Genomic DNA, 22,624 nt, shown 5'->3' with positions numbered 1-22,624 from the left:
CCACCCCAGCGGCACCAGGGATGGCCGCCAGCACTGGCAATCGAACACAAAGAACTGAATGAACTTTCTAATTCACGATCCCAGGCAGCAAACAGGCCAGAAGTATTGGCATGATTTGAAGAAAAGCTGACGGAAGACAGGAAGGTGAACTCATCTGGCTCAGCAGCCTAGGAAACCTACACAGAGACTTGTATAACTGCCGAGACGGTCATGACCAAGTTAGCGATTACTCCATGGGAAAGCTTAGTCGTAACTGCACAAGTGAAGCAGTTATTGCACGGCGCTCCCTGCACGTGTCAGTCGCACTTGGTGAACGCAGCAATCAACACTTCTACACCAGAGACTAAAGACGAGAACACTTAGGCCCCACCTTCATGGAGCTCGCCATCGGGCAGGGACACCCACTGGACTGGAGCTAGAGGCAAGGGGAGAGGAAGAGCAGCCGGAGTACCTCGTGCAGTGTCCAGGCACCTGCACTGGATCCGTCGGGAGGTGGGCGGGCTGGAGGGTTACAGACCCACGGGTCACCAGGATGGTGGCCCCAAGAGACAGCGTGCCACAGGGAGAGCGGGGAGCTGCAGGCAGAGCTGTGGCCTGTGGACACCAGCACCAAGCTCACAGGCGGGTCAGCAAAATTGGGAGAGTCAGAAAGACCAAGTCAGCAAAGTGGCAAGGAGCCAGGAGGCCACCGGCCTGTGTGCTCACTACTCCTAAACAAATAACATCTCCTGAAAAAGACATAATTTTCCTCATTGATTTGTAAGGAATACTGAATAAAATGGTAACTTTGGTTCCTTCAAGTGTCTTAATTACAAATTCTACTTTCATCTTATATAAATTTTAAAGTTTGACAGACTCAAATTTACTTTCTTTTATGATCAATATTACTATTTTTAGGTTTAGAAAATATAGTTTAGAGGTTATGGCAAAAATATCATCTAAAGCTAGGTCTGAGTAGGCATGGCAGCCGCCGTAAGGAGGTTCCAGCTGGGTGTAGGGGATGGCTGTCTCACGGGACACAGGGCACCGGTGGCTGTGGGCAACGCAAGCCACAGCAAGGCCAACTTTGCAGGGAGGGGCCAGGTGGCCCGATAGGAGAGCTGGCACTCTGAGTTTCCCAAGGACACTTCCAGAATCCTCAGTTTTGTCCTGCTCAAGGACATTTTGGAGTCTCGGGCAGATCCACTCTGATGTGCTCATTCAAGCCCAGCTGTCAAACTGCGCTCCCCGTCACGGCAGAACTCACGCCTTCCCCGCGGGAAGTACATCTCTGTGCTGAAGGTGCTTCCCACCCTGAGCTCCACGCCAGTAAGAATCCATTCCGTCACGCAAGGGGCCAGGGCACTGAGCTGAGTGCAGAGGCTGCATTGCCCATCCTGCTCCCTTCCACAGCACCAGGGAAAGCAGGGCAAGGCAGTCCTCACTACTGGGTTCCTGACTGGCCCGGCCCAGCACTGGCTGGTGCGGCCATCTGCTGAGTGTACTAGTGGATGGGACAATCTAACAAAATCGGCTATGAAAATAAACAGGTAAAACATTACCTTTTGATTATTTCAACTGCCGTGTATTTGTAGCTTTTAAGAGATCACAATGGGGCCAGTGTGATAGCTCAAGTGGCTAATCCTCCACTTTGCAGTGCCAGCATCCACATGGGTGCCAGTTCGAATCCCAGCTACTCTGCCTTCCATCCAGCTTCCATCTTATCACCAGGGAAATCAGGTGGGCTCCAGGTCTTGGGACCCGGTGCCCACGTGACATCCAGAAGCGGCTCCTGGATTCTGGTTTTAGGTCAGCTCAGCTGTGGCTGTTGCAGGCATTTGGGGACAAATTCTTTGTCTCCTCTTCTCTGTAAATCTGCCTTCTCATTAAACATACATAAATCTCTCTCTCTCTTTTTTAACAAGAGAGATGGCAATGCTTTTGCCTTGGTATGAGCTTTTGGGTGTATTTGCCGAAGTGATGGGCGCAGCAATCAACAGGATATACGTGGCCACAGTCAAAGCAGGAGAACATGAACCCCGTGGTTACGGAGGCGGAGCACTCACCTGCGACCACACTCTGAGTGTTTACCGATATTTTTTAGGATTAAGGCAGCTGTTAGTCGGATGTGTTTAGTTATTGGTCCCTCTTTTTCATCCTTAAAGAGAAAGGAAGACATAAAGAAGAATAAAGATCTCAGCCGCAGGCAGCTCCCACCTGAACAGAGCAGGTTTCAAGGCATGCTTACTGTGAAGTCACGAAAGACGAGGTTTCGGGACCCCCTCCTCAGGGCCATGAGGGCGGCGCTGGGGTGGTTCACAATGGCCTTCTGGGCTCGCGGGGCAGAGCCTGTGCCCCCTCCAGCTGGCTGCCTGGGGGTGCAGAGTGGGATGGTTAACCTGACCCTGCAGACCGCTTACTGTGGGTAGTCTGCAGTACTGGGCACAGCGAGCAAAGCGTCCCACTGCCCAGCACCGCTGCTTATGCCCAGTACCAGGGAGAGAAGTCTTGGGTCTTTGTCCACATCCATGGGTTGTAAACCACAGCAGCGGACTCATTCAGGTCCAGCTTTGGAAGAACGGGGCTGGGTAGTCCAGCCAGAGCCCTGTGGAGCTGAGTCCTCAGTTCTGCACGTGGAGACATCAGATATAACTGCTCCCCTGTGGCGCAGATACTGACTAACGTCACTCCACCCCTTCTCCACAGCTCCTGAGTGCTCTCTGCCAGACAGCCTGGAGGGGCCGTAAAGACAGCTCCAAAGCTTTTCTCCCATGTCATCTGCCAGGACATCTGGGGACATCAGAGCCACACGGAACCCTGCGGGTCCCCCTGCGTGTGTGAAGAAGGGAATGGCGTGACTGGGGCTGGGCAGCTGGACCACAAGCTGAACCGCCTCTCCCTGTGGTTCTGTTTTGCCAGGCTTCCCAGTATTTGTTCAACAGGAGGAAACATTTTCCTTACTTGGTAGAAGATTTTTGACTTCCCATTTGTCCTGGTTCGTCCTGCTTTAGTCCTGCAAGCAGGGCATCCTTCGAACAGTGCTTATCCTGTTTGAGAAAAGTAAAATATACATTAAGGTCTTCAATGCCACCACACCAGTTACCGACCACACAGTATGAGCGCAGGGTACCTGTAAGTGGGTGATGAAAGAAAACCTTTGCCGCTGGAAGGGCTCACAGCCTTCCCACAGACACTGGCCTGGGTAGACGTCTTTGCCCCCGTGCTCGGTAGCGGCATGGTAGAACACCTGCGAGGGCGTCTGAAACCACCTGTAAAACAGGAGCGGAGGAATCTTTACAAAAAATGCTTTCTTATTACAAAGACAGAGCGGGGGAGCTTTTCCATGTGCTAGTTCACTCCCTGGGGCCGCAGGGCTGGGACTGTGCAGGCTCAAGCCTAAAGCCAGGGGAGTCTCTCGGACTAGCAGGCAGCTGGATGGCGGGCAGCAGCCAGGACACCCGGATGCAGATGGACACTGCAGGAGCGCCGGGGGACCTTTTCAGACAACCTACCTTTAATAACATGAATCGTAGTCAAGAAGCAACAAAATGGGGTGAGCTGTTCTCCAATTCATTTAGAGTATGTTTTTAAACTTTGTATATTCATTCACCTGTATTCCACTCCTTCTGGTAACTTAAATTTAATATCCTATCATCCTCTTAATTTCCTACATTCAATAAAGATTTTCTAAGAATCTCTTGGAAGCAAATGATACACCATTAAAAAATACCCCAAAACTACAGAACATACTCTTGTAGTAAACGGCCTAAGCATTTACTAGATTCTGTAGTACATGTAACAACTCTAGCATTTCTAACCCAAAACTTTAAATTCTACACATTGTGACCAGCTTGACTTACTCAAGTTCATACTTGTATGTCCGGTCCATGTTTGAGAACCCACATTTCTTATGTCTCTACTGTCACATGCCACCTACTGCCAGGGCTGGACAGTCACCGTCTGAGTGGGTCTACGGCAGATGACAGCAGGAAGAACTGAGCTCAGGAATGCGCTCCGGGCAGCAGGAACACCGTTCAGATGGCACCCTGCGGAAGGGCTGTCAGTGCCGCCACACCAACATGTCTGTCCCCATGAACGGGGCTCTGGCGTGCAGCATCTACTTAACGTTTCCAATTCATACTCCCTTGGGAAGTGATCAGCATTTAAGATTTTAAAAATCAAAATGTAGTTAAATACTGAATTGCAAGACACTGTCGGAAAACATTACAGATTGTATTGCGTTTGCATTTCATATGCCTAAATATATATCAAAAGCTATTCTGAAGCTAAAGTCAAAAGTAGATACATCAGAACCATTTTTTCTACTAACCCATCTGAGATGGAGGAAGGGAAGATGACGGCACGTGGCAGTGGTTCGTTCCCCGCCAGCGAGCCTTCGAGCAGAGTCTGCATGTCAGAGCCGACTACTTAACTGCCCACGTCTGTGCCTGCTTACTCAGCCACTTGGGTCACAAGGGCTGCTACACGGATGAGGCTGGCTGAAGTGACCACATGAGCACATGTGAAGGGATTCAAATCCCTGAGTTTTCTAAAGTCTGGGTTTTTAAGAAAGTTCTAAATAATAGAGAATTAAAATCTGAGTGAACACAGACACAGAGTCTTCATACTGTGCTCAGCCCGGATGGGTAGAACGCGCATGCGCAGCAAGCCCCGTGTAGTCACAAGCCCTCGGCACCTGCGAAGACACCAGGGGAGAGCCCGAGGAGCGCCTGTGACCACCACGACCTGACATGCAGCGTCACTGCACACCTGCATACGGCAGGAGTGGTGGCCGTGTGCTGTGCACAGGAACAGGCAACATAAAGCCATTCAGTAAACTAGAGCCCTAAACAGCGTCCTTGGTGTCCTCAGCAGGGGACACTGCAGCTTGAGAGAAGCATGGCACTGTGCCTCCTGGACGTCCCATGCCGTCCAGCCCATCACCCCGAGCCCATTTCATCCAGTTTTGCTCCTGAGTGTGGCCCCCAAGAAATGGCTCCAAGACCACTTTGATGCAGAATTGAGCTTCCGTTCCCATGTGGGTTCACAGGCCACATTCCCATCACACAGGGCCAGGCCTCATCTGCCACCTGACTCTGCCTTCTGCATTGGATCGGTCACTGTTCTCCCATTTCCACTCACACACTGTCGACAGAGGCATGTGCCCCTCTAACTTCAAGCAACAAGAAAACGAAAGCTTTTTCTTGGATCTAGCTACTTTCTGAAAGATAGGAGCTCCAACTGCTCAAAATCTGGCAAAGCAACATAAAGTCTAACGTTTAACACATATATTTTGATAACTACATATGACGCTTTTCTCAGTCCCTAGCAATCTTATTTTCAATGATAGCAAATGAAATTTAGAATGCCAGTTTCCTACACATTCGCTAAATAATTGGGCATTTTCTATTTTCTCAATTTTCCCTTCAATCATTTTATTTTCCTTTCTTACTTCAAGCAAATCAGCAGCTAGCATACAAGGTGCAAGTTCCCCAATTCCAGCTTCCCAATGCAGCACTGAGGAACAAAACCACCTGACTAAAATCACCGGTATCCTTTATTTTCATCATCTGCTAACACTCTTTCCATCACCAAAGCAGAACTTCCTAAGCACTGTCACTACAGGATCATGTGAAGAAACTAAAGCAAAGTTTTTGTACCATTTCAAGTGTCTTCTTTGAAAACCTGCAAGAGAACAGGCTTCCAGCTGACTTGGGTAAGATGCCTGCTTCCCATACACGATTCTCTGAACCTGAGACCTGACTCCAGCTCCTGTCAGCACCGACACAAGTGACAGTGGGTGGTGGCTGCCAGGCACAGACTGAGCTCCTGACCTTGGTTTCAGCCCTGCCCAGACCTGGTTGTGATGGGCATCTTGGCAGTGAATGAGGGCATGGGTTCTCTTTGAAATGTATATAAAAGGAATAAAGAAAAGAGAAAGGGAGGGAGGGAAGGTAAGAAAAAGAAAATGCCGTTCCACTCTATACTCGACAAAGTCGCCTAGTGATGCATTCCTTGGCGTGTAACCCTGCAGTTAAGCGACGTGTGATGGTATTAGAAAAATGCAATCAACAACTAACGGTCTTCAAATCAGAAAGCTTCCTGTTGAAGTCTCTCTCACCAAAGGAAGAAGTAACCATTTTCAGTAACAGCTGCCAGAAGAGAGCATCAGGGGAACTAATTGCCAACTCACTCTGTGAGGACTACATTATCCTAATGCCAAAATCAAAGCTAACACAAGAAAACCACAGCCCAGTATCTCTGATGAACACAGATATAAACATTTTGAACAGAAATCACAGTTGTCCTATTAATATCTAAAAAGAATCTTGGTGAAACTCTGTATTGAAAATAAAAATAAATCTTAAAAACATAAAAAGAATATAAAGCATGACAAAGGGGAAGAGTACTTCTGGTCACGGGCAACTCTGGTGCAGCCGTCGGGCCGAGGCTGCAGTCCAGCAGGCCAGTCAGCTTCGAGCCAGCACGCCTGGAGCTGGCCATGCTCCTGCGCCAGCTGCCTCATGGGCACAAGGTGCTCATGGAGGATGGCCACATGCTGGGACCTCACCCTGTCACCCCTCAACAACATACACTGGTCAACTAGAATGAATTCAAGAAAAAACAAAACAAAATAAAAAACCCACTAGCAACCTAGACACAGATTTTTAAAAAAGCTTTTCTGACAAATGGATTTTGTACCATGATACTATGATAAAGCATACATTCAAGCATTACTTGTATAGCTAGAAACAATACTTACCCTTACTAACATGATGGAACCCGACATGGTTTGTTCAGTGTATTCACTCACTGTCAGGATGTACCGGAATGATTTCCGGTTCTCAGCACCAGGCTGACACACACAGTTTTTCATAAACATTGTCAACAGAAATTTTATGGACTGCCCTTCCTAACCCACAGGCCACATGAACAGCCTGCAGACACAGCTCCCAGTGAGTGCAGCTTCTCTAACACAGAGAGAGTAAAATAGAATCTAAAACCACAGTCATTAATTAAGAAGACTGAAATGGAATCTTTGATATTTAAGAAATGAAGGGTATTCTATTAAAACAAGTTTCTTATCCTGGAGCTCTACAGGAAAAAAAAAAAATTATTCTCAAGGCAAAAAAATGTTTTAACTGACAAAGGAACTTTATCTTTACTGTCCCCAATATCTGTCTAAAGCTTTCCTTCAGAGCTGGCAGTGGGGTACACTGAGTGCCTAAAGCCACCACCTTCGTGTCTGTATCCCATGTGGGTGCTGTTCTATGCCCTGGCTGTTCCATTTCCAATCCAACTCATTCTACTGGGCCTGGGAAACCAGTGGAAGATGACCCAAGTGCTTGGGTACTGTTCCTACAGGAGATCCAGGAGATGTTCCTGGCTCCTAGATTCTGCCTGGCCCTGCTCCAGGCACCTGCTATGGCCTTTGGGGAGCGAACCAATGGATGGAAGATCTCTCGTCTAATTTTGCCTTTCAGACAAAATAAATTTTTTGAAATGAAATTTTCCTTCATGAGTAAGAAAGCTTTGTTGAAAAAGTCCAGTTTTGGGAGTGAGCATTTACTTGGTCCTGAGTCACCCATCTTGGTGTCAGGTTGACCCCTAGGTCTGCTCCCAGCTTCGATTCCAGCCAGTCCAGCTGTGCTGAGCGCCTGCAGAATGAACCAGGCAATGGTGGAACACCGCCTTTCTCTCTCCAACAAGGCAGGAAGAGGGAAGGAATGAAGGGAAGAGAAAGCAGTATAGAGCCCAATCCCTAATGACTGTTACATAAACATGTTCTTCCCACCATGCACATAAATGTTGTGGCTTAAATACTGGATTTAAAAAAAAATTCTTTTTTCTTAAAAAATGTTTTTGCTAAAAGCTAGTAGCTTGAAAAGGAAATTTGACAAAATTATAGATGACAGAAACTTAACTAAAAAAGCATTCCAAAACAAAACAAACTTTTGTATATGAAATAAAATAGTCATTTACTTTTTACAAGACTGCCACAGACACATGAAGTTCTGTCCAGGCTTTCCCACTGCGTCTCCGCGCTGCCCGGATGCACCGGATGGAGGAGGCTGACAAGTGCCAGGCTGGCCCTGAGCTGGAACAGCTGGTGAAGGAGGCATGGGAGTGCTCTGGGAAAAAGCAGAAAGGCAGCGTTTGTGACACAACATCGGAAAACATCCATTGCACAACAGTGTTCTAGGTTTGATTACATCCACAAGCATTTCTAACATTAAAACTTACACTTTGCAGCTTTAGAAGATATGAGACACACCTTTTCTGCAAAACGTGCGCAAGTTTCAACCCTTGTATTTAGTATGAAACCGCTGTGGTTACCAGGCTCCACGCACAGCGGCCCCTCAGCACCCACGGACCCCACAGTAGTCCCAGGACCCTTCTCCCCACTGCTTTATCAAAAACCGCAGACGTCTGAGTCTTATTAGAAGTGGGGCAGCACTGCATGCTGCGCATCTGTACATCTGATAACCTTTGTAGGTGACATGCAATGCCTATATAACATCACGTACCGCATCGTGTAGAGAAAGACCAAAAATGTGCGCATGTTCAGAGCAGCGCAAGTCCGCAGGCAGTTGCACTCTCTGCCTGGTTGACCCCACAGATGGGGGGCCAGCTGCTACCGGTCATTATTAAAGTCACAATTATGGGTATGAACAGACTTAAATGAGAAACATATCCATTTAAGTTGCCTGTGAGTGTTCTTGCCAATAAAAGCCAACTCTAAATGACTACTGCTTTGTAAAACTTATTTAGATTTTATAAGGAATATGGAAAACAAAAAAGCAGCAGGCTATATTTAATTATGCAACCATGTAAGTAAAACATTGCAAATATCAACTAATCTGCAGTAAGCTGTTTAAAGTCTTTGATAGCTGTTAACGATAGCTTTGATAAAGTCAATGATAGCTGTTGACGGACAATTATAGCGAAGGATTTTATTTGTAGGCATAAAGTCTTTGAAATACTATGTATGCTAAATTATGATTCTACAACTTTTCCTCTTGGGAAAATTAATAGTTATAATGTAGCTAATATTACAGTAAGACAATTTCTTGAAATACTACAAAGTGAAAAATGTATTTTTTAAAAAAGAAACACATTATTTTTAAGGTACTGTTTTCAGACTTTGGGAAGATAGGAAATCTACTGCTCTAGATGGTAACAGTAAGTGGGTGAATTACTGAAAACTCCACACTAACATTCTGCAATCACAGAACAAAGACAAAAAGGCTGTTGTAACATGTAAGGCTTTTTTTTGCAATACACAAATGAAAAGACAATAAAATGTTAAAACACAAAGTTCGTATCAGAATTGGGAAGTCACAAGAACTCATTTCTGAAATCTCGAGTGAAAACCCACTGTGGGACATGAACATGAACTTGAAGCTGTGTCTGCACTAGGCTCCCACCCAGGCAGGGAGTCTTCCAGCTTGACAGACCAGGACCGACTTCCCTACAAACTTTGGCAACCTACCTCAGCATTCAGCATTCTCATCTATAAAGTTTAAGTCATAAAATCTAAACCAGAGAAACTACACAATTTTCAGTAAACTTCCATTGTTGCTATTACTATGGGAGAGGTGTCTAGTACAGAAAATCCATGTGGAAGGAGAGACAGTGAGTGCACAACGTGGGCCAGTTCCCTACTGACTCGCCCCGCGTGGGTATCAGGAGAAGGGTTTCTAAAACTAAGATGGGAAAACAGAAAAGAAAGGAAAATAAATCAACGCATTAGTCAAATTATTCCTTTATAGGAAAATTTAGTATTATTATACATCTAGGAATTTCTAGGAACTGGTAGTAACCAGGAGGACTGATTCTGGCCAAACACAAATTATAAAGTGTAAGAAGTAACAAAAAAAATCCCAGAATTACAAATTAATTGTGCCAAAGGTATCAAGTTCCCTTTTAAATAATCTTCTGATTTCCAGGCCCGGCGTGGTGGCCTAGCGGCTAAAGTCCTTGCCTTGAACGCGCCAGGATCTAAGTATTTAAGTAGAATACCCAACTTGGGGAAATTTGAATAAAAATGATTTAGTATCTTCTACTGATAGCTCACTTACTAATTATTATCACGTATGCAGCATCCACTAAAGAATGCCCGGAACTTACTCAGCTACTTTGAGAAAGATACATGAATCACAGCCCCAGGGCTCCGAGTGCAAGCATCCCCAGGCGCAGGAGCAAACACGGGCAGCAGGGCCAGGGACTCCTCTCCCTGCTCCCTGTTCTCCAGGTCCTCACTGCCCCTGCAAAGCTGACAACTGCCCCACCCCCCACACCTCCCCAGGGTGTCAGCAGGCAGGGTTCTGAGGAGGAACGGAGCAGGACAATGTGACCACGGACCTAGGGAGGAGCAAGTTTCAGTGGGAACAGCAGATAACAGTCTTAAAATCTTCACGCGCTAACGGAACCTTCGATTCCAGTAGTTTCGGTTCTAAAAGGTCACATATTTACATGGATTGCAGGCATTAAAGAGGGAATAGCAGAAACAGCAGAGCAATTACACAAGAATATCACAACACCTAGAAACAAACTGAAACGACAAGTCATAACTTTCTGAGAAGGAAGGAAATGAGTTCAATACATAAATATAACAAGAACATGTCTGTGACGTTCCGATGAGATTCATTTTTTTCACAAGGGAACTATTAAATGGGACAAAAAAATACCTCTGTGTCCAGCTCAGACACAGGAACATGCACCTGGGACGCTGGCGGGGGTGTGTTCAGGCGCTCTGGAGGAAGCTCAAAAAAGAGACCAACACAGATGTTCTAAATTCTCCAAAAGATGGTAATGTTTGCTATTTAAAATATCTAATCTGGATCTACAACAAAACAGAAAGCTGCACAGTTGAAAATAGTCTGCGATGACAATGAGGGCAGACGCAGAGAGAAAACAGTCGTACCTCCCAGTTCCCAAGGAGAAGTACGGGGGAAGCCCGACACAAGGATGGGCCGACTTACCTGCGGGACCACATTCTGTACATGTGCCGGAGGATGCTGCTGCTTTTGCTGAGCAGCGCTCTCTATCGCTGCCTTAGCTACAGTGCTTGGATCCGCTCCTGCCGGCACAGCGACCATCGTGGCACTACAGCCAGCGTTGTTGGGGTCACTGATTGTAACAATTCGAACTCCGACTTTACTTGGAATTCCTGGGACTGTCTCCTTGTCACTGTCTTCCGCTGGCCGCTTGGCAGGTTTGCACTCTGCTGTGCCATTTGCAGAGCGAATGTCAGCGGACAGGGCAGAATGGGACACGCGCGGTCCTGAGTGGGGAACTGTTACGATCTGATGCCCCTGAATAACAGAGGCTGTAGAATGCGGTGAGACAACTACACTTGGGCGTTGCTGAGGCACATCTGAATTCAAACTTGAAGCTAGAGGTCCATTGGGCAAATCAGTACTACCAGACTGCTGTGTTGCCACATTCACAGACTCCTGTACACTGCTTGCGGACGGCGACCCGCCCAAAGTTAACACAGGTCCATTGGAAACCCTTCCCAGCTGGTCACCTCTGGCAGTGTCATGCTGAGTGGCATCTGAAGTCCCTTGTGGTTCCACTGGAGATATCTCACCATTTCCTACATGATTGGAAGTTTTGTGATTTGGAATGTTTTTGCTTAAATGAGAACCATCTCCTTTATCAAAATCACAGATTCCATTAACCATGGGTTTTTTCAAATCACTTTTGACATCCTGTATGTCCATCGGCTCTGAGTTCTGTTTTCCAGAGGCTCCATTCTCACTTAAGTCGATCAATGGCCCATTGCTTACCAGGGAGCCCTGATGAGTCTCACCCTGAGTTTTCCCTGAGTTTGAAGGAGGTAGACTAGAGTCACTGTACTTCTTCCCGTTCAACAGACTTCCCACTGGCATCTCACTCTCCTGTGTATCCCCATTGCTGGTGTGGGCGGCTCCTCGCCGGCAGGATGGGTTCTCCATGATCTCAATTTTGCGTTCATGAACATGTAAACCTGTTGCTTCCTTGGCTTCCTCCTCCTTCTGGCAAATGATCTTGTCGCCTCTGAATGGGGGAGCAGCGGGGGCACATGAGGACTGTCCCGCGGGCGCTGCCTGTGCGGCTGGAAGCGTCTGCATCTGAAGCCCGACTCCTGCCTGCGGACCGCTCATGGCAAGCCCTGCTGGAGCCACGAGCTGAGATGCGTTTCCCTGACTCACAGTTGCAGTAGCAAAACTCGTATTTGGCACAACTGTAATGGTTACCTGGTTGCCAGATGTCCCTTGGAAAATGGTCGCTGGGCTGTTGGAGATCAGCGGGCCTGGCAATATTTGTAAGTTCGAGATGGGCACAGTTTGCACTCCCCCAGTGGGTGGCATTGCACTTTGGACCAACTGAACATTCTGCTGCCCAACCAACAGCTGCTGAGCTGGAGTCTGGCCCTGTACTCCAAAGCCTGCTGCTTGGTTGTTGGCCACCTGGTAGACCACCTGAGGGCTGGGAGCTCTTGCATTGTTGGGGGGAGGAATCTGTGGGGCCGGGAGAATAAGCTTACCACCTGGAGTTGAAGGGCCCCGCTTTGGAAGCAGCAGCTGTTTTATCAGACTCGACTCCCCAGAAGCAGGCTGCCCAACTCCGGCATTTGCTTGCTGAGGCTGAACCTGCACCTGGACTTGCTGTTGCTGCTGCACTTGGACCTGCTGTGCTGCGGGCGAGTGCTGCTGCTGCTGCTGCCTTTTTACAGACAGCATTTGACTGACAGTAGGGGGTGGTCCCTGTGGCTGGGGGGTGGAGGATGACGGGGCAGGAGGGACTTGGGTATTAGTAGCTGGGACAGGTGATGGTGAAGAAGATGGAGTTATGTTCGGTTGTCCGGTAAGCTGAACTGTCTGACCAGCTGGAAGAGCTGCAGGATTGGCCAGAACAATCTGGTGAATGGCTGGAGCATATGTTTGACCTTGTTGAGCTGGCTGGCTTACAATCACTACACTTTGTTGGGCCGGTTGTTGTGGTTGTTGAATAGGCTGCTGTACCACTGTTGATGAAACCTGCTGAGAAGGGAGAGGTTTTGGTGCAATGTTCTGAAACCCTACCCTCGAGGGCTGCGGACTTGGGACACCAGCAATAGTAACCATTTGTCCAGTAGCTACCTGAAAATTCTGCACTGAAGCTGCTGAGACAATATTGGATGCAGAAGTTGTTACATACTGTGGGGGTGCTATGATAACAGTGTCTTGTGGCTGACTACCAACTGATGCCTGCTGGGATGAAGTCTGCACAGGTTGGGGTGAGGTGGTGAGCAACTGCTGGCCCTGTGAAACTGCAGAAGCACATGCTGGTATATTCTGTACTCTGCCAAATATGTGACTCTGTGGGAGCGCTTGCTGGATGACCGTAACGGGGGTGCCTGAAGCTATCTGTCCTGGTGCCACGGTGTGCAATGGAGACGGCTGTGGGATTACAGATGGGTGGTGAAGCAACGTCTGGGAATTCACAACTGTAACAGGCTGGGGCCCTGCACTGTGATTCTGTACCACCGAAGTCTGGGCAAGGTGTGTAGGAACTGCTGTCTGGGGCACAGAGTTCTGGATCACGGCAGCCTTAACAACTTCACAAGGACCTGGAGCTTTATTTTGAAGGACAGTCACTGGAGTATTTTGCTGCTGGTGAGTGTGAACTGAAGAATTTGGTGGAATTCTTGAAACAGTCTGTGCCACAGTATGAACACCTTGTACAGGAAAAGACATTTGTGTTGCAGTCAAATTTGAAGACTGATTGGTAACATGAGCCCTCTGGTAATGGTTTCCTACAGTTTGTGATCCGTGAGGGATTCCTAAAAATAAGTGGAGAAAAAACAAAATTTCAAATGAAATGGAATGAAAGTCTGCAATTAAGGACTTATTTAACTTAATGTAAGAGAGTCTTACAAAATTAATATACAAGAACTTTAAATGCTATGACAGAATAAATCAGTAGAATAAGGACAAGCGCAGAGGTTAACTGTCCGTACCTGCAGGTGCAGGAGCTGCGGAGCCGTCAGCGAGAGAATCAACACGGACCACAGGAGCAGACACGGGCTGCTGCTGGTAGTACATCTGAATGGGGAGTGGGATGGCCCTCCGCCGGACGCCCACCACGTGAATGTGGGCCTGCCCGCTGCTGCTGGGGTCCTCCACTCTCTTCACGCTGTGATTCGGGAAGACCGTTCTGCAAGGCAGACGTGCACAGTCAGGGCGGGCAACAAGCTCCCAGCCAGAGCCCTCCGACTTCTGCCCAGGCAGATGGTGCAGAAGCGGGGAGCAAGGTAATACATACTCAACACTAATCCTCTGATTTTAGAAATCATTACCTGGTAACAGTGTTTTGGGGTTTAAACAGTTCTGCCTCATCTCTAATTAAAAAAACATTTATTTCATGAACTTTAAAATCAACAACTCCTGCAGAGGAAAAGCAAATGTTCTACGGAGAACTGATTATGGGTTATCATTCAAGATCAAAAAAGTTCAAATTTATATTGTTCATGTAGAAAAGTAGAAAGGAAAAAAAGTAAACTTAAATTTCTTTCTTTAATAAGCCTCCTAACATTCCAATGCAAATATCTGATGTGATTTCAAAAACTGTCTTCTGTTCAAATCACCCCGGAATGCCATAACCAACCATATGAAATTCAAACAGCAGAAATGTTAATGCTAGATAAATGTTCTGTATTTCTCTAGAAAGCAAGAGATGTAATACATGATGTAACAGAAATGTCATAAACTATGCGTCCTACCTAAGACATTTATAAAATCCAGTTGATGTTAATATTCCACCACGAGCTAATTTACTGCAAGTTGAGAGGTATTCAGAATACATTTCTGCCCGAGAAACAGAACAATCTAGATTTACTTCGAAATGAGCATTTAGCCTAAAAGGAGAAGAAGAAAGCCATTACATGATATACTACGGGAGAGTGCACAGTTAAACACAGTAAAACCACGTGAAGGCAATGAGTCAGCAATCGGTAACTCCTACAGTAACTAGACATCACTGCCTTACATGTTAGCAGTCAAACTACATGCTAGCTTTCAAACAGATTACATCAGGAGATTTAACTATTTAACCATACCTCATTTCATACTAAAGATCTCACTAATAACAAATATAAAAACTATATTCACCTCCCAGCATAGTAGGCCTGGTCTGTTGTTCATAAGTACTGCCTAAGAAGTCATTTTATTTAGTGAACATTTGTGTTTTAAATCTTCCAATCAGCATAATGGAAAAGCAGTTTCTAAATATGAGCACCCTGCACTGGTCCTAAGAATATTAGTGAAAACCAGAGCTAAGGCTAAGCTTTCCTCAGCTCTTAGATCAAATCCTTTTAGAAACTCTCACCCAGCTTTAAACTACTCCCCTAAAAGAATCACACTTCCCATGTTGCACACATGACCATTCCTCTATTTCAAAACATTTCTATTTGTTACAGCTTTACAATGTCAATCTTAAGTCTTTTCTTCTTTTCTTAAAACACTGTGGTCTTCTCTAAAAAAAAATATATATATATATATGTAAAATAAAACAAGAAAATTGTTGATTCAATTATTTCTTCATGTGGGGCGGGTGAAGACAAAGAAGTGGGAGAAAGCAGAAAGAATTATCTTCCACCCATTGGTTCATTTTCCAGATATCTGCAATAGCTGGAGCCGGAGCACAGAAGCCAGGGACCCAAGCACTGCTCCCAGGACCAGCACTAGCAGGAGCTGGACAGAAGGAGAGAGAGCCAGTCATACACGTCACTGACTGCTGAAGACAAACGCCCACCCCTGTCTTTCTGGAAGTAGCTTTCATTTTTAGGATAGGAATGGGGACCAAATTACTCTTGAGTAAGTTTTTCCAGAACTCTTACGTATATAACAAGCCATACAACTGTTTCTTATTAACTGAATCAAATAATTGTGATGAAATTATTACAAAATTATGTTCTCCCCTCTTTTCAGTAACTGGCAGAAATGCGCAAATGGGATCTGTAAGACCAAGCCTGTGTGACACACACACCTTACAGTGGTTTGACATATATGCTTTCCAATTTTCAGAGTACTTTTGCTGAGATTTCAAATGTAGTTTCACTGTAGAATATACACATTTTTAAGATATTACACATGTTACATGTAAGAAATCAATGCATATGATGCAAGGGAAAACAATTAGTTAAATACTTACAGCCATAAACCTAATTAAGGTAGAAAAGTCTACGAATAAAGAAAGCTGGAAAGCACAGAGCAACAGTGACAGGGGGAGGGATGCTGGGCAGCGATCTTAGAGGATGGGAGCGAGGGACCAAGGAAAGGCATGGCATAGGGCAACCCAGCACTGCAAAGTGACACTCCACTTCAGCCTGTTAATTTCTTCTAAAAAAAGTGAGGGGGGGGAGAAGGAATAAGAATGTGAGGCCAACCTAACCAACACTGCTGAAGCAAACAAAATCAAACCAGTTCTGCACTTGTTCTTCAGCACGTGGCTACAAAGCAAGCACTGCATCTTCTCACAGAAACACAACTGTCAAGTTACTTAGTGCAATACAGACACAATATCCTATCATTTGGTTAATTTCCTTTAACTACTCACAAAAAAGGAAAAAGTCAACTATCAACACATAAAAAAACCATGCGCTTTATTTTCTTAAAAGTCAGTATAATTCAATTTTAACAAAACATTCATTTTGGAAAAAAATATTGCTATCTGAAACTTTTTTAAACAGAAAAAAACAGATTTTATTATAGGAAGAAATTAAATGCTTTTATTTAACGATATTCTCACATGCTATCTTAATTATGATGAATATTTTTAAAATCATTCCAAAATATAGGTGAAGGATTTACATTAGCCTTTTTAGGTACAGAAGATGTTCTATTTCAACTACAAAGAGATACAGAATATCAAAACTCTGAGTGACCTCCCGGGACAAAGGGGACAAAGTCGCCACAGAGATGCAGGACTTACCACTGGCAAGCAAACTTGTCACTGTCTATTTCCACTATTCCCGGAGGCGGAGTGACATGCTGCGTTACAGCCGCTCTGGAAGCTGAAGTGGAAAGGCAAATTAGCTACGTGGCTGACAGCCCCTCACGCACGCCTGTAATATGCACAAATGCCGATTGCTGGGGAAGATGCGTAAATACAGGAGAATACGCAAGGTTGAAAAAGAAGCAAACACACAGGAAATACATGCTAACCCAGGCACTGTGTCAGATGTTGCACCTTTTTTGTACAAGTCAAAATTGTTTAAACAATAGCATGATGATTCATCTAATATCAGCATAATTTTCCCCGTAAGATAATTTATAGTAGTGTCTTGTTCCTATGCTTCACATACATGTTTCCCAGGACCAAAAACAAAACAAAACAAGTCTCTCAAGACCCAGCAACAAACACTCCTAAAGATGAGATCCAGATTCCAGCCAACAAGAGCAGTCGCCGTGGAGGGAAGGCCGAGCAGGGCAAGGAGCAGCAGCTCGAGCCCTGCCCTCCTCCGCAAGGGCCTGGGAAGGTGCCGGAAGATGAGCCGTGCACTCGGCACGGGCAGCTCTGTGGGAGATCAGGACCAAGGCCGTGGGTCTCGGGCGTTCCCTCTCAGTCACTGCCTTTCCAACAAGCAAGTCTTCGAAAAAGAGAAATGAGTTCAACATTTTCTGGATAATTCTAAATAACTTCAAATAATTATTTGTTGGCATGAGCAATATTTTGCAAATTACACAAATAAGTAGAGAGGACAGGTAAAATTGATGTTAATCTCAGTTTCATTCTAGTGATGAGTAACAGAGATAATGTGACCAACAGCTTCCAGATAGTCTGGGCTGGGAGAAATTTCATCGATTCCATTAGTAAGTGCATTCCAAATTTTTACTTTTTCCTTAAAAATTATTAAAAACTTCCACCATAGTTTTTTTTTAAAATATGGAATTTATGATCAAAACTTTAGCCAAAAACAGAATTTTTAAACACTTAAGAATGTATAGACTAAGGAATTAATTGAAAAAAATTAAAATATTATCTACTTCACACCTGGAAAATATTGATACAATGATGAATACAAGACTCTCGCAAATTATTTATGTTACGGTAAAAATGTGTGAGGATCCTGGGGGTATAAACTCAAGAAAGAAGAGAGATGCAGAATTTGTGTTTAAAATGGATGCTTGGGCCCGGCGCGGTGGCGCAGTGGTTAAGGTCCTCGCCTTGCACGCCCGGGATCCCATATGGGTGCCGGTTCTAATCCCAGCAGCCCCGCTTCCCATCCAGCTCCCTGCCTGGGGCCCGGGAAAGCAGTCGAAGACAGCCCAAAGCTTTGGGGCCCTGCACCCGCGTGGGAGACCCGGAAGAGGCTCCTGGCTTCGGATCGGCATAGTATCGGCCGTTGCGCTCACTTGGGGAATGAATCATCGGACGGAAGATCTTCCTCTCTGTCTCTCCTCTCTGTATATCCGCCTTTCCAATAAAAATAAAATAAATCTTTAAAAAAAAAAATGGATGCTTGTACCAAGACTTCACTGCATACACAATTATTTTAAGAAGTGAGCTACTGCACATCAAGGGAAGATCTCCTTTCCAATTATTTCAAGTATCAAGAGGAGGGTTAGAGATCCACCTACAACAGTGATAACACTTCCCTGTGCCACAGGAATGAGGGGACAGTGAGGGGACATGGGAACAGAGTCTGCCGACAACCACTCCCTAGAGCAGCACGGAGCCAGTGGGGTCACCAGTGACACCACCCTAACTCATCACTCCATGGCCTTCCCAATGCCCTAAGCAGCCTATTGCTGGCTTGTCAGGAGGCATCACATAGATGAAGAAGCCACAAGCCTCAATGCTCTAAATGAAACCAAATCTTAGACTGGCAGATAATCTCACTGTGTTCAAGATTAGAAGTACTGTTCAGGTGAAAGGCCATCACAAGGCAAGAGCAGAGGCCTTCTTCCCAGGCAGCCTTTGATGCTCTTCCAATCAGTACATTCACCGACAACCTACTGGGTTAACAGTTCCTCCACCGCACTCTGCTAACTTTGAGGAAAAAAGCCCTCTACCTACTTGGCTGGCAACACAATCTGTTTCATATCTTTGCCAAGGTGGAGAAACAGCTATTATTCTGACTAAATATTCACCAATATCCATTCACTTTTATCTGTAGGTGCAAGCTGACTGAGTAGGCTGTCAATCCTATTATCATGTATCAGTTCTGGAAGTAAGCTACATACACAGACACTATCATTCCTCCAACGTCGGAGGAGGACACAGGGAAATCAACGCACGCTGCACACACACCCTCGGGGAGAGCCCCTGATTCGGGGAACATGACTGAATGTGAAGACGAAAGGAATCGGACCTGAATCACAAGCAGTGTCAACTGAAAAAGCCACAGTTTTGGAAAGACGAAGCAAAGTTTTGTGAGCAGATGGAAGTGACAAAGGTTAATGATGAGATTTTTGGAGTTTTGGGGTAAGAAAGAAGAAAAGAAAGACATGAATACATTCAATTCCAGCTGAAGTAATCAAGAGAGGTGTAATAATATGCCATCAAGGAGATGGAAAACATTGATACAGAGGCGTCTCTGTTGAGGGAAAGAGGAAGGATTCAGACAGCAGCTCTCCCAGTGAGGGGCAGGAAGTTGAAACTCGTTCCACACAGCCTCTATATGAACCATAAAGTGAGAGGGGAGGAGAACGCATCTCTCGCTCAGAGAACGCTGGAGTCAAGAAGAGGTGGGAGAGCAGAAGTGGACAGCTGCAGAGGGACCAAGTGAAGGCAGAGAGAGCACTCCATAACAAGGCAGCACGTGCTCAACATAGAAACGCTGACTGCTGAGGTAAGAGACAGAAGCCAAAGGGCTGAGGTAAAGTCTGGCAGCACAAGGTCCGTACTGTAATAAGACACTTTAGTTCAATGACCTCTGGCCGTGGGAGCCCCGACGGCACCCACAAGGGCAGGTACACACCAGGCTGCGTGCAGGGGTGTGTCTATGCACACGTAGGGCCAAGACTGGAGGGTGCCAAGAACGTCATCCACATGTATCTGCTAGTCGCTCTAAGAATTCTAAGCGGATATAAGTCTTCACACAGATGTCAATTTTATGAGAGAAAAATCACAAATAAAAACCTCAGGGGGCACTTTTCTTGTTATAACTGTGAGTAACTAATTCTCCCATTGCTTTCCTTTGTGCTCATTTTGCCTTCCCTTTCCTGGACTATAAAGTGTCTAGGAAACTAGCACATGTCCAGAACTTTCCTCACCCATTCTATTGCAAACCATCAATTTCCTCAAATACTATTGCAGGTCATCCACACCCATAACCAAACTCAAAGAGCGTATGCAGAATACTAACCGGAGGCAGAAGCGACGGGCGCTGGGGTTGGGATGTGCTCCGCAGCCTGTGGCCTGATTTCAGACAAAACTTGATGGCTGGAACTTGGATGTTCTACGAGTTTTACTGCAGCTAAAGCATCAGGGCCAAACATCTGAATATCCATAGAAACCAGACACACTAACATGTCTGAAATAAATTTAAACATTAATAGTCATTAGTCAATAGTATAAGAAAAAATGCTAACGGGCCTGGAGCAATGGTTCAGTGCCTAAATCCTCGCCTTGCACATACTGGGATCCCACACGGGTGCTGCTTTGTACACCCACTCTCCATTTCCATCGAGCTTCCTGCCTGTGGTCTGGAGAAGCAACAGAGAATGGCCCTAAGCCTTGTAAACCTGCACTCGCCTGGGAGACCTGAAGGAATCTCTGGCTCCTGATTGGCTCAGCTCCAGCAGATGCAGCTACTTGGGCAGTGAACCAGCAGACAGAAGAATTTTCTGTCTCTCCTCTCTGAAAGTCTTCCTTTCCAACAAAAATAAATAAATCTTAAAACACACACACACACACACACTCTTTCTCTCTCACTCTCTGCTGAACACATGTTGTACAGAATATTGCTTCTCAAATAACAATCCATGCATCATTATAAATCTGAACTATCTGCAGATCTTTAAAAAGGATTTTGTAACTTAAACTCTGAAGACCGACTTCAAAGCTCAGAAGAGAGCTAGGTATCAGAGGGCCCAGCACAGTAGCTTAGAAGTCCTCGCCTGGCATATACTGGGATCCCAAATGGGCACCAGTTCCTGTCCTGGCGGCTCCACTTCCCATCCAGCTGCCTCCTTGTGGCCTGGGAAACAGTAGAGGACGGCCAAAGGCCTTACGATCCTGCACCTGTGTGGGAGACCTGAAGGAAACTCCTGGCTCCTGGCTTTGGATTGGCTTGGCTCCAGCCTGCGGCCACCTAGATATGAACCAGTGGATGGAAGATGTTTCTTTCTGTAAATCTTCCTTTCAACAAAAATAAATTAAAACAGACGAACAAACAAAAAAACCAAAGCCTCTACATGGCCAATGTAGCATGCTACGGTTCTGCCTGGAGTGCCGACATCCCATCTGGGTACTGGTCTGTGTCCTTGCAGCTTTACTTCTGCTCCAGCTCACTGTTTACAGCTTAGGGAAGCAACAAAGGTTGGCTTAAGTCCGTGGGACCCTGCGGCCACATGGAAGACCTGCAAGAAACTCTCACTCCTGGCTTGGGACCAGTTCAAGCCATTTGGGGAGTGAACCAGTGGGTGGAAGAACTCTCTGCCTCTCCTTCTTTCTGCGTAAATCTGCCTTTCAAACAAAAATGAAATAATAAATCTTAAAAAAAAAAAAAAGCTTCCAAGTGATCGTGACTGATAGCCACATTTAGAAACCAGGAACAACAACAAAAAAATCTTAATTTTTCAACATTAGTAGTTTAAAAGCTAAATCTTTATTAACTCTGATATTAGTAACTTTTTCCCAGGAAAGATGTCATATTTAGACTCCAAGAAAAAAGGATTAACCTCCTGTGCTTAACGAAATTTAAAACTGGAACCCTGAAGATGTCCACTGATTTCACCCGCAACTTCCAGAAAATGCAGATTAACTTGGCTTCACTAGCAGCAGTCACTAAGGACCCGAGAAGCTGGTGTCACAGCAGTGAGATTTCATAGCGTCTCAACATCAAGTATCACACACATGAAGAGACACAAAGCGCAGGACGGCGGGCAGCCAGAGTCCTAGTCTGCTTATCTGAGACTGACACAGGGACAGCACGACCAAGTGTGCTTGAGCAAAGTAAGAGCAAACTCAACTAGGGAACGGCACAGTCCACTCTCAGTGCTTTTCCTCAGCAGCACAATGAAATGATTTTTGGTCTAGTCTTACCTATACTCTTTTCTACTTTTGCGATTTTTGTGCAAGCAACATCTCCCATTTCGGTGAGCATGTATAGCACCTCAAGTGTTGAGATTACAAGCAGCACGTCTGGCAGAGTGAGATGACAAATGATCTCGCGATAGGAATCTTGATCAACATATTCACAGATCAGAACGCCGTTGTCCTCTGCTTTGCAAAGATTTCCCAGAATTTCCATGCCTGAAAACACACAGATGGATCTGTCAGCAAAGGAGAAGCCGCTCACTTCAGACAGGGGAAACTTGAAGGAACACTCACCCCTCATCTTCAGAAACCTGTCCCTCGACATCAGGCATTTCGTAACAGTGTGAAACATCAGATGAGTAGTTTTGAAATCAACAGGGTCCAATAAAAGCTGGAAACAAAGAACACG

At 45.7% G+C, this 22,624-nt stretch overlaps 1 protein-coding gene across 4 annotated transcripts in view; it reads right to left on the bottom strand.

Moving 5' to 3' along the window:
• ARID2 (AT-rich interaction domain 2) overlaps positions 1-22,624 on the bottom strand; it is a 94,822-nt gene that overhangs the window by 3,278 nt on the left and 68,920 nt on the right. For 3 of the 4 annotated variants that reach the window (XM_040978922.1, XM_040978925.1, XM_040978924.1), the window contains 12 exons: positions 22,510-22,606; positions 22,222-22,431; positions 20,321-20,488; positions 16,942-17,023; positions 14,732-14,866; positions 13,970-14,166; positions 10,965-13,792; positions 7,963-8,111; positions 3,110-3,248; positions 2,941-3,026; positions 2,228-2,351; positions 2,046-2,137 (listed from right to left, as the gene is read on the bottom strand). In XM_040978922.1, the coding sequence (XP_040834856.1) occupies positions 2,046-2,137; positions 2,228-2,351; positions 2,941-3,026; positions 3,110-3,248; positions 7,963-8,111; positions 10,965-13,792; positions 13,970-14,166; positions 14,732-14,866; positions 16,942-17,023; positions 20,321-20,488; positions 22,222-22,431; positions 22,510-22,606 (4,307 nt within the window). The remainder of the gene's footprint in view (positions 1-2,045; positions 2,138-2,227; positions 2,352-2,940; positions 3,027-3,109; positions 3,249-7,962; positions 8,112-10,964; positions 13,793-13,969; positions 14,167-14,731; positions 14,867-16,941; positions 17,024-20,320; positions 20,489-22,221; positions 22,432-22,509; positions 22,607-22,624) is intronic. The other variant, XM_040978923.1, reaches the window with a different exon arrangement.

This window comes from Ochotona curzoniae, unplaced genomic scaffold (assembly GCF_017591425.1).
Source record: "Ochotona curzoniae isolate NIBS_2020 unplaced genomic scaffold, NIBS_Ocur_1.0 contig_2927, whole genome shotgun sequence".
Classification (NCBI taxonomy): Eukaryota; Metazoa; Chordata; class Mammalia; order Lagomorpha; family Ochotonidae; genus Ochotona; species Ochotona curzoniae.
This window is presented reverse-complemented; position numbering and strand designations above follow the sequence as displayed.